The following is a 12642-nucleotide window of genomic DNA, read 5'->3' on the forward strand; positions in this document are numbered from 1 at the left end:
ATAGGGCAGTTTAGAGTCAAACACATCACCGTGGGTCTGGAGTCACATGTAGGCCAGACCAGGATGGCAGATTTCCTTCCCTAAAGGACATTAGTGAACCAGATGGGTTTTTACGACAATTCAGTTGTTTCATGGTCACCATTACTGAAACTAACTTTTTATTCCAGATTTATTTAATTAACGTCAGTACCAATGACATAGAGAGGGCAGATATTGAAGTCCTAAAGTCAGACTTTCAGGAGCTAAGGAGGAAGTTAAAAAGTAGGAACTTGAGGGTAGTAATCTCTGGATTACTTCCAGTGCCATGTGCTCGCAAGAGTAGATATAGGAAGATGGGAGGATCAATCCGTGGCTTGAGGCACGGTACAGGAGGAAGGGTTTCAGATTCAAGGTGACAAGGTGTCACATCAAAGGTTACTAAGCAAAATAAGACCTCATGGCATTGGGGGTAACATATTAGCATGAATAGAGGATTGGTTAGCTAACAGGAAACAGAGTGTAGGGATAAATGGGTCATTTTTGGTTGGCAAGATGTGATGATTGGAGTGTCACAGGGATCAGTGCTGGGACCTCAACTATTTACAATTTATATTAATGACTTGGATGAAGGGACCGAACGTATGGTTGCTAAATTTGCTGATGACACAAAGATAGGTAAGTTGTGAAGAGGACATAAGGAGCCTGCAAAGGGATATAGATAGGTTAAGTGAGTGGGCAAAAAATTGGCAAATGGAGCATAATGTGGGAAAATGTGAACTTATCCACTTTGGCAGGAAGAATAGTAAAGCAGCATATTATTTAAATGGAGACAGATTGCAGAACTCTGAGGTACAGAGGAATTGGTGTCCTGGTACATGAATCACAAAAGGCTGATGTGCAGATACAGCAAGTGATTAGGAAGGCAAATGGAATGTTGTCGTTTATTGCAAGGGAAATGGAATATAAAAGTAGGGATGTTTTGCTAGAGTTGTATAGCGTATTGGTGAGACCACATCTGGAGTACTGTGTGCAGTTTTGGTCTCCTTATCTAAAGAAAGGATATAAATGCATTGGAGGCAGGTCAGCTAAGGTTCAATCAACTGATACCTGGGGTGGGGGAGGGATTATCTTATGAAGAAAGGTTGGGCAGGTTGGGTCTGTATCCATTGGATTTTTTAAGAATGAGAGGTGATCTTATTGAAAGATATAAGATCCTGAGAGGACTTGACAGGGTGGATGCTGAAAGGATGTATCCCCTTCCGGGAGAGACTAGAACTAGGGGATACAGTTGAAAAATAAGGGGTTGCCCATTTAAGATTGAGATGAGGAGAAAGTTTTCCTCTCTGAGGATTATGTGAGGTAGTTAAATTCTTGACGAACAAGGGAGTCAAAGGGTATCGGGGGGTTGGCGGGAAAGTGGAGCTGAGGCCACAATCAGATCAGCCATGATCTTATTAAATGCAGGAGCAGGCTCGAAGAAACCAAATGGCCTACTCCTGCTCTTAATTCCTATGTTCTCAGGACATTGGTTGGGGAGGGTTTAAACTAAATTGACAGGGGGGTGGCCAGCTTATAGAAACACATTTAAGTGGACATTGGATAGACACATGGATGAAAATGGAATAGTGTAGGTCAGATGGTTTCACAGGTCGGAGCAACATCGAGGGCCGAAGGGCCAAAACAGGAACAAGGTGCATAAAGGAGTGAGAGTGTTGGATAGCACTAGAGAATGAAGTAGTACCACATTAGATAGGCGCAGACTAAGAAGGACTGAGAATACAAAGACAGGTTTAGAATGCAAGTATGTAGACGCACAAAGTGTGCTGAATAAGGTTGGTGAGCTACAAGCACGAATAACCATGTGAGAATATGATGGAGTGGCAATAATGGAAGCATGGCTTAAAAATGGTGAGGACTGGACGCTTAATATTCAAGGATACAAGGTGTTCAGAAAAGATAGAGAAGGGTAAAAAGGGAGGTGGGTGGCAGTACTGATTAGGGAAGACATTGTAGTGTTGGAAAGTGGGGGGGGGGGGGGGGATGTCCTTGAAGGGGCAAAGACAGAATCTATTTGGTTACAGTTGAGAAGCAAAAAGGGTATGATCACACGGCTAGGGGTATTCTATAGGCCTCCAAATGGTGAGAGGGAGATAGAGGGGCAAATCTGCAGGGAAATCACAGAGATGTGCAAGAACTATAGAGTGGTGATATTGGAGGACTTTAATTAAAAATTATCCCAGTTGATATTTAGGTAAGTGAAGGGAAAGGAGGGAAGGAATTTCTGAAATGTGTTCAGGAGAACTTCCTTGACCAGTATGTTCTCAGTCCAACTAGAAAGGAGACATTGCTGGATCTTGTGCTGGGGAATGAAGTGGGCCACACCAAGTATCTGTGGGAAAGCACTTGTGTAAGAGTGGTCATCATATCATAAGATTTAGATTAATAATGGAGAAGAGCAAGGAACAATCTAAAGTAGAACTTCTAAATTGGAAGAGGGCTACATTCAATGGAATGAGGGGATTTAGCCAGGGTAAAATGTAACCAAAGACTGACAGGAGAAACTGTAACGGAACAATGGGTGATCTTTAATGAGATGTTGTTTCAGGTACAGGCTAGATATATTCCAGCAAGAGGCAAGGGCAGGGGAACCAAAGAAGGGCCTCTTTGGATGACAAGGGAGTTAGACAACATGATGAAACAAAAAAAAAAGGGCATATGATGCATGTCAGGTGAATTCTTCAAGTGAGAACCAGTCCAAATATAAGTTGAGAAGGGAAGTGAAGAGGAAACTAAGACTGGCAAAGACAGAATATGAGAAAAGAATGGTAGTTAGCATAACAAGGAACCCAAAGTGCACTGGACCCAGCCCGTCATGCCAACTAGTTGAGATTTTGGGCCGAGTGAACCTTTGAACTGAAGGCATTATTCTGAAGATAATCTTGTCAGGACAGTGGCCAGTGCTGCTGCAACAAGTGGACAAGAAGTGTTAGTAAATGCATGTACGACGTAAATATATGGTGCTGATATCTACCATGTTCCTTTGAGTGGAGAAGTTACCGACACCCACCTGCTCCTGCAGTTCTGCCAGTCGATTCGCCCGCTCCTCTTCCGAATCCGAGCTGTTGGAATTGGTCGAGGACTCGCGGCTGCTGTCACTCGATGACACTTTGGACTTGGCGATGACGAGGGGTGGCGGGGGAAGGGGTGGGGAGACATCAACAGGCTCATCCGGCATCTTGGCAAACCGCATTTCGAATACATCCTAATATGGAATTAAATATGTCAACATCAACCATGGGGAAGGAGGTTTCAGCTCATCATTCACTGCTAGGGTCATGGCAGCGTGGTGACGGTGCGCGAGACCGGGGGCCGGGGCGTGGTCATGGTTTGTGGGCAGGGTCACTGCGTGAGACCATGGTTGAGGTGTGCGGTTAGGGTTGCGGCACAGTTGCAGCCCGCGGTGTCCTTGTGGCGCGTCCCTACCTGTAGTTTCCTGGCCATCGCCACCACCTCATGATCTGGAGGGTTGTACTTGTAACAGTTGGAAAACATTAACCGGATATCTGCGGCAAATCCCTGGGCGTCCAGATAATCCCGACTGTCCATCTTTTTCTGCAAAAGGAAGTACAATAAAAAGCCAGCACTGCCAGCAGAACTTTCCAGAACCAAAACACAAACCAGTTCTGATAAAAGGTCAGACCTGAAACACTAACTATTTTTCTCGCCATAGATGTTGCCAGACCTGCTGAGTATTTCCAGCATTTTCTGTTTTGAATTCAAGTAAGGAAGAAGGTTTGAAGGATTTGGCAGATACCGGAATATTCACTGGTATCTGCCATCTCTCCTCGAGTTACTAAACAGAACACAGGGCTGAATCAAGAACCACAGTAAGTTGCTTGAAAAACTGCAATTGATCAACATGGTTCATTGTTTCAGTTTGTAACTTCAAGATTCCAAGGTGGTGCATAAGGGATTGAAGACTGCGTCACAGATCAGGATTGCTGTGAAATTGAAAAAAGAACACAATACTTGATACCCACAGCAAGTTTCAGCACTGGGAAATGGAGGTTCACAGTCAGGATCCTTCAGCAGAACTGTGATAAGGACTCAGGAAACATAGGAACAGGAGGTTATTCAGCCCCTCAAATCTGTTCCACCATTCAGTTAGATCACAGCTGATCTGTACCTTAACTCCACTTATCATCCTTGATTCTATAACCCTTAATGCCCTTGCCCAACAAAAGTTATCAATTTCGATTCAGAAATTTTCAATTGACCCTCAGCCGCAGCAGCTTTTTGGGGGCAGTGTGTTCCATATTTTCACTCTCCTTTGTGTGAAGAAGTCCTTCCTGGCCCAGTGTCACCTCAGACAGTGCAGTGCTTACTCAGTACTGCAACGGGGTGTCAGCATGGATTTTTTGCTCACATCTTTGGAGTGGGACTTTAACCCACAACATTCTGACTCTAGCGAGCGCTACCCACTGAATCATGGCTGACATCTGGTCATTTATTTATCTCAATGCTGTTTGAGGGAGCTTGCTGTGTGCAAATTGACCACTTTGTTTCCTACAGTTCAAGTGACTACACTTCAAATGTTCTTCGTTGATTGTAAAGCGCCTTGGGTCATCCCAAGATTGTGAAAGGCGCTACAGAAATGGAAGTTCATTCCTCTTTCTCATCTCACCTAACTTATGAGAGGACATCGCTGCTTGTGGAGCCCGTGTCTGTACGAGCCGAGTTGATTGGGGGGGGGGGGGGGGGGGAGTAAAAACTCTCTGTGCAATTTTTTGCGTTCCCACCTTTAACACTGACCTTACCCACGCATTCCCCAACAAACCCCACTAACCACCAATACAGAGTACAGAGATCTGAAACTAAATGAAACATAGCGACCAAGACCACAGTTCAAACTCCGAAGTCTAGGCTGCGTCTGCTCAAGAACAACCACAAGTTCCCTGTCTGTCAGAGAAACGGGAGGTGCTAACGTACTTTCACACTGCTGAGGTCCATCGGATGCTTAATGATTTCGTGATAATCGTGCAGTTCCAGGGCCTCGGCGTCCACAGGCTTGTAGAAAGGCCAAGCATAAGCCGCATGCTTCTTGGACAGCATCTCCCTCAGGATGCTGTCGCAGTGCTTCAGGTGCTCTGTCAGTTTCCCCTTCTTCCCGAGGGGATGCTGGACCTCCACCTCCTCCAGGTCCTTCCTTGGCGGTTTGATGGGACGCCCACTCTCTCGTCGCGACACTAGTTTAGAGGGTTTGGGCTCCGCTAAGGGCAGAGGAGGGGACTCATTGCTGCTCGCAGCGATGGCGCAGGTGCTGGGAGTCGTGGTGTCTGCTTTCCGCTTCACACCTTTTTTCTGGAACAAAGGAACAAGAGGCGTTCAACAACAATAACACAATTCATCAACAACCCACTCACACCCCCAAAACACTAACTTCTACCGAACATATCACATGGTCCGGCTAACTCAGTTGCAAACGCAACCCACATTAACTGTACTCTCAATTTGATCAGTGATTAGTTTCAGAAAATGTTACTTTTGTATCTGCCAAGCTGACACATACAAATATTTTATTTTGATGGAACCACTGAATGCTCCCTTGGCAACTACAGCACAGGATAGTTCGAGAGTAAAGCTCCTTCTACACTGCCCCATCAAGCACTCCCAGGGAAGATTAGATCCAGAATCTTCTGTTAGACCCAACAGTGCAGTACTGACCCTCCGACGGTGCAGCGCTACCTCAGTACTGACCCTCCGACAGTGCAGCACTCCCTCAGTACTGCCCCTCCGACAGCGCAGCGCTCCCTCAGTGCTGCCCAGCCAGCACAGTGCTCCCTCAGTACTGACCCTCCGACAGTGCAGCACTTCCTCAGTACTGCCCCTCCGACAGTGCAGCGCTCCCTCAGTACTGCCCCTCCGACAGTGCAGCGCTCCCTCAGTACTGCCCCTCCGACGGTGCAGTGCTCCCTCAGTACTGCCCCTCCGACGGTGCAGCGCTCCCTCAGTACTGACCCTCCGACAGTGCAGCGCTCCCTCAGTACTGACCCTCCGACAGTGCAGCGCTCCCTCAGTACTGACCCTCCGACAGTGCAGCGCTCCCACAGTACTGACCCTCCGACAGTGCAGCGCTCCCACAGTACTGACCCTCCGACAGTGCAGCGCTCCCTCAGTACTGACCCTCCGACAGTGCAGCGCTCCCTCAGTACTGACCCTCCGACGGTGCAGTGCTCCCTCAGTACTGCCCCTCCGACAGTGCAGCACTCCCTCAGTACTGCCCCTCCGACAGTGCAGCGCTCCCTCAGTACTGCCCCGACAGTGCAGCGCTCCCTCAGTACTGACCCTCCGACAGAGCAGCGCTCCCTCTGTACTGATCCTCCGATAGTTTTGCCCGTCCGCCAGCGCAGTGCTCCCTCAGTACTAGACGAGGAGTGCCAGCTTGGAGTATGAGCTCCAGACTCTGGAACCTGTGACCTTCTGACTCTGAGGGGAGAATGCAATCCACTGAGTCATAGCTGACTCTGGAAAGAAACGGGTGAGAAAGAAATCCGAGAGATCGTAGGAATATAGAACAGGCGGAGGCCATTCGCCTGCTTGAGCCTATTCTGCCAGTCACTGAGATCATGGCTGATCTGCGATCTAACTCCATATACTTGCATTTGCCATAGATCCCTTAATACCATTGGTTCACAAAATCCATCAGTCGCAGATTTTAAATAGTTACGACGAGGCTGGGGCAGTGTACTGTCTTTCTCTAGTTCCACTTCGCCACAGGTCACAACATATATTTAAATGTTTACCCAGCTACCGATACGGCCAATTATATACTCTATTTTTATTTGAGAATAAAATCTACCAACCAGTTTCTTTAATAAACAACAAAATTATTAATTTATTATAAAACAAGACCTATTCAGTAAAGATGCACAGCATTAAAACTCAGATTGAAATATGAAAGCTCCCTTTTAGATTAGTCCAACACACACTGGTTAATGAAAAAAGAAAGAAGGTTTTTCTGTAGAGATCTCTATACAAAAAAGACAAAAACTTTGGCCAAATGCTTGTTAACTCTTGAAGGTAAAGGAGAAGATATGGAATGATATCAGTTGTCCCTTTATTGGCATCCCAAATATGCATAGACAGCTGTCACTGGGATCTTCCTGGAGCAGCTCTCTTCAGGCGACGTTGAGGATTAGTCTGGCAAGGCTTTCCAGGAGAAATGCGTCATTCGGGGTTTCAGCTATCACACACTGGATTCACAGGGTTTCTCAGAGAGGTAGAGAAAGGATCAACTGGTCTTCTCTCTTAGCAGGCTAACACCCCAACTGACTCAAAACAATATTCAAAAGGAAATCAACCCGACCACCATAAACCTTGATATGTCACTTCTCTGTAAACAACTCCCCTAGTCACCAAAGCTCTCCTTGCTTACTTAACTGACATGTGACTTCCAGTCAGTGTGTTTCTAAACCAAGTCCCAAAGTCCTTCCGGTGACCTTTCTTTAAAAAAAAACAAAGTCCAGCATCTATGCAATCTCTTCAGTCCTCCAAAGGAACCTATTTCCACAAATTTAAAACAAGAGTCCTCAAAAAATATTAAAAAATGGAAGTACTTTCATAACAAAATTAACAATTGATCTAACGTCAATTGTCATTTGCAGAATAAAGTTCCCTTTGTGTGTAGAAGTGTTCCAAATTTCACTCCTGAAAGGTCTGGCTCTAAGTTTTAGACTCTGTCACCTAGTCCTAGACTCCCCAAGTAATGGAAATAGTTTCTCTCCATCTATTCCCCTTAATATCTTGAAAACTTTGATCAACTCATTCCTTAACCTTCTAAATTCCAGGGAATACAACCCTAGTTTGTGTAATCTCTCCTCAATTTAACCCTTGCAGTCCAGGTATCATTCTGGTAAATCTATGCTGCACTCCCTCCAAGGCCAATATATCCTTCCTAAGGTGTGGTGCCCAGAACTGCTCACAATAACTCCAGATGCGGTCTAACCAAGACTATGTACAGTTGAAGCATGACTTCTATCCTCTTGTATTCTCATTATCTTGATATAAACGCCAGCATTCCATTACCCTTTGCATTATTTTCTGTATTACTTCATGGCATTTTAATGATCTGTGTACCTGAACCCCCAAGGCTATTTGGACCTCCACTGTTTCTTGTTTTTCACCATTTAGAAATTATCCTGTTTTATCGTTTTTAGGTCCAAAGTGGATGACCTGACATTTGCCCACATTGAAATCCATTTTCCACAGTTTTGCTCATTCACTTAATCTATCAATATCTCTGCAATTTTATGCTTCCATCTACACTGCTCATAATGCTGCCTATCATTGTGTAATTGGCAAATTTGGATATTTAGCTTACTATCCCATCATCTAAATTGGTAACGAAAACAGTGAATAATTGAGACCCCATCATAAATCCTTGTGGGATACCACTGGTCACACCCTGGCAATTAAAGTACCTGTCCATTATTCCTACTCTCTGTCGCCTGTCACTCAGTCAATTTCCCATCCAGGTCAATAATTTGCCTTCAATTCCATGAGCTTCATCTTTAGCTAACAAATGCCTTCTGGAAGTCCACATAATATCATAGATAGATATTACTCTGTTCACTACTTCAGTCACCTCTTCAAAATATTCAATCAGATTGGCCATGTACACCCTTTTTTTTTTCTTTTTGGGCCTCCTTATCTCGAGAGACAATGGATACGCGCCTGGAGGTGGTCAGTGGTTTGTGAAGCAGCGCCTGGAGTGGCTATAAAGGCCAATTCTGGAGTGACAGGCTCTTCCACAGGTGCTGCAGAGAAATTTGTTTGTTGGGGCTGTTGCACAGTTGGCTCTCCCCTTGCGCCTCTGTCTTTTTTCCTGCCAACTACTAAGTCTCTTCGACTCGCCACAATTTAGCCCTGTCTTTATGGCTGCCCGCCAGCTCTGGCGAATGCTGGCAACTGACTCCCACGACTTGTGATCAATGTCACACGATTTCATGTCGCGTTTGCAGACGTCTTTATAACGGAGACATGTACACCTACCCTTTACAAATCCATGCTGAGTCTCTCTGATCAGCTAGAAAATTTCAACATAATCAGTCACTCTATCTTTCATTATAGATGCTAGTAGTTTTCTGACAACAGATATTAGGCTAACTGGTCTTTAATTCCCTAGTTTCCCTCTCCCACATTTCTTAAATAGCAGAGTGACATGCGCAGTTTTCCAAGCTCAATGAACGGTTCCTGAATCATAGAAAGTTTAAGGCACAGAAAGAGGCCACTTGGCCCATCGTGTCTGTGCCGGCCGAAAAACAATCCACCTATTCTACTCCCACCTTCCAGAATTTGGTCCGTAGCCATGCAGATTACGGCACTTGAGGTGCATATCCAGACTCCTTTTGAATGAGTTGAGGGTCTCTGCCTCAACTACCCTTTCAGGCAGTGAGTTCCAGACCCCCACCATCTGGGTGAAAAATGTTTTCCTCATCACCCCTCTAATTTTTCTACCAATCACTTTAAATCTATACCCCTTCGTCACTGACCTCTCTGCTAAGGTAAATAGGCCCTTCACCTCCACTCTATCCAGGCCCCTCAAAATTTTGTACATTTCAATCAGATCTCCCCTCAGCCTTCTCTGTTCCAAGGAGACCAACCCCAGTCTATCCAATCTTTCCTCATTGCTGTATTTTTCCAGTCCTGGCAACATCCTCGCAAATCTCCTCTGTACCTTCTCTAGTGTAATTACATCCTTTCTGTAATGGGATGACCAGAACTGCACACAGTATTCAAGTTGTGTCCTAACCAATGAGTTATACAGTTCCAGCATAACTTCCCTGCTCTAATATTCTATACCTCGGCTAATAAAGGAAAGGATTCCATATGCCTTCTTAACCGCCTCATCGACCTGTCCTGCCACCTTTAGGGATCTGTGGACATTCACTCCAAGGTCCCTCACTTCCCCTACACTTCTCAGTATTTTCCCATTAATTGTGTATCCCTTTGCCTTGTTTGACCTCCCTATATACAACACCTCACACTTCTCCAGGTTGAATTCCATTTGCCACTTTTCTGTCCATCTGACCAGACCATCAATATCTTCCTGCAGCCTACAGCTATCCTCCTCACCATCTACCACATGGCCAATTTTTTGTATCGTCTGCAAACTTCTTGATCATACCCCCTACACTTACATCCAAATCGTTAATATGCACCACGAAAAGCTGGGGACCCAGTACTGAGCCCTGCGGAACGCCACTGAAAACAGCCCTCCAGTTGCAAAAACACCTGTCAACAATTACCCTTTGTTTCCTGCCACTGAGCCAATTTTGTATCCACCTTGCTGCATTTCCCTGGATCCCATGGGATTTCATTCTTTTTAACCAGTCTGCCATGTGGGACCTTGTCAAAAGCCTTGCTAAAATCCATGTAGACCACAACAATTGCACTACCCTCATCTATCTTCTTTGTTACTTCTTCAAAAAATTCGATCAAGTTGGTCAAACAAGATCTTCCCTTAACAAATCAACGCTGACTATCCTTGATTAACCTGTGCCTTTCTAAGTGACAGTTTGTCCTGTCTCTCAGAATTAATTCCAATGATTTGCCCACCACAGAAGTTAGACTGACTGGCCTGTAATTATTCCGTCTATCCCTCACTCCCTTTTTAAACAGAGGTACAATGTTAGCAGTTCTCCAATCCTCCGGCACCACACCTGTATCCAGTGAGGACTGGAAATGATGGTCAGACCTTCTACTAATTCCTCTCTTGCTTCTTTGAACAGCCTAGGGTACATTTCATCTGGTCTTGGTGATTTGTCAACTTTCAAGGATGCTAATCCCATTAATACTTCCTCTCTCCCTGTGTTTATCACATCCAATACTCCACACTCCTCCTCAACTACAATATCTGCATCGTCTCCCTCTTTTGTAAAGACAGACGCAAAGTATTCATTAAGTACCATACCAATATCTTCCGCCCCGACACATAGGTTACCCTTTTGGTCTTTTATGGGCCCTACTCTCTCCTTAGTTATCCTCTTAACCTTAATGTATTGATAAAACATCTATGGGTTCACCTTGATTTTGCTTGCCAATAGTCTTTCATGCCCTCTCTTTGCTTCCCTAATTTCTTTTTTGATTTCACCCCTCCACTTTCTATACTCCTCTTAGCTTTCTGCAGTATTGAGTTTTCGGTGTCAGACATAAGCTTCCCTTTTCTGCCTTATCTTACCCTGTAGACACCTTGACATCCAGGGGGCTCTAGATTTGGCCTAGATTTTTCTTTGTGAGAACATGTTTACTCTGAATCAAGAGAACTTTGTAAGATTATTATTGGCTATCCCTTGCAGGCGAGGATGATTATCTTCTGTGAGTCTGAAGATGGCTGATGAGTCCGATTCGGCATCTACAGACTTTATGGCATGTAGGGTATTTGTTGTCATGTGGGATGTCTGGTCGTGCAAATTAATTCAGGCCATGGCCTGCTCTTTTCGCTGCTCTTGCTTTTCCTCTTCATTTTGTTGTCGTTGGGTCTCAAAATGCTGAGATCCTTCCCACAGATTCTGCCTCCATCTGGTTTGGTCCAGGCCAATGGTCTCCTAGGAGCTGATGTCAATGTTCTGTTTCTTCATGTTGGCTTTCAGCATAGATTGCAAGATTATAGTTAAGGCAACTGCAATGGTCTCACCTACCTTTTTTAAAGAAAAACACTGGGATGGAAACCATTTAGAGTCATAGAGTTGTACAGCACAGAAACAGGCCCTTCGGCCCACTGCGTCCAAGCCGACCATAATGCCCATCTATACTAATCCCACCTGCCTGCATTAATTCCATATCCCTCTATGCCTTGCTCATTCAAATACCTGTCCAGATGCCTCTTAAATATTGCTACTGTTCCTGCCTCCACCACCTCCTCTGGCAGCTCATTCCAGATACCCACTATTCTTTGTGTGAAAAATTTACCCCTTTGATCCCCTTGAAACCTCCTCCCTCTCACCTTAAATCTATGCCCTCTAGTTTTAGTCACCCCTACCATGGGAAACAGACTCTGGCTATCTACCCTATCTATGCCTCTCATAATATTATATACCTCTATCATGTCCCCTCTCAGCCTCCTTCGCTCCAGGGAAAACAGACCCAGTCTATCCAATCTCTCTTTATAACTCAAGCCCTCCAAACCAGACAACATCCTTGTGAATCTTTTCTGCACCCTCTCGAGCTTAATCACATCTTTCCTGTAGTGCGGCGACCAGAACTGCACACAGTACTCCAAATGCAGCCTAACCAACATTATGTACAACTGTAACATGACGTCCCAACTCTTGTACTCAATGCCTCGGCCGATGAAGGCAAGCATGCCATACCCCTTCTTCACCACCCTGTCTACCTGTGTTGCCACTTTCAGGGAACTATGTACTTGCACCCCAAGGTCTCTCTGCTCAACAACACTCCCCAGGGCCCTGCCATTCATTGTTTAACTTCCCAAAATGCATCACTTCACACTTGTCTGCATTAAATTCCATTTGCCACTCCCTTGCCCACTTTCCCAGTTGATCTACATCCTGTTGTAACCTTAGACAACCTTCTTCACTGTCCACTATACCACCAATTTTGGTGTCATCTGCAAACTTACTAATCATGCCCCCTACATTCACA

At 45.2% G+C, this 12642-nt stretch overlaps 1 protein-coding gene across 6 annotated transcripts in view; it reads right to left on the minus strand.

Moving 5' to 3' along the window:
* LOC137347545 (bromodomain-containing protein 3-like) overlaps window positions 1–12642 on the minus strand; it is a 78468-nt gene that overhangs the window by 37404 nt on the left and 28422 nt on the right. For all 6 annotated transcript variants that reach the window (XM_068012015.1, XM_068012014.1, XM_068012013.1 and 3 more), the window contains 3 exons: window positions 4969–5340; window positions 3463–3591; window positions 3047–3241 (listed from right to left, as the gene is read on the minus strand). In XM_068012015.1, coding sequence (XP_067868116.1) covers window positions 3047–3241; window positions 3463–3591; window positions 4969–5340 — 696 coding nt within the window. The remainder of the gene's footprint in view (window positions 1–3046; window positions 3242–3462; window positions 3592–4968; window positions 5341–12642) is intronic.

The sequence above is a fragment of the Heterodontus francisci genome, chromosome 32 (genome assembly GCF_036365525.1).
Source record: "Heterodontus francisci isolate sHetFra1 chromosome 32, sHetFra1.hap1, whole genome shotgun sequence".
NCBI classification, from domain to species: domain Eukaryota; kingdom Metazoa; phylum Chordata; class Chondrichthyes; order Heterodontiformes; family Heterodontidae; genus Heterodontus; species Heterodontus francisci.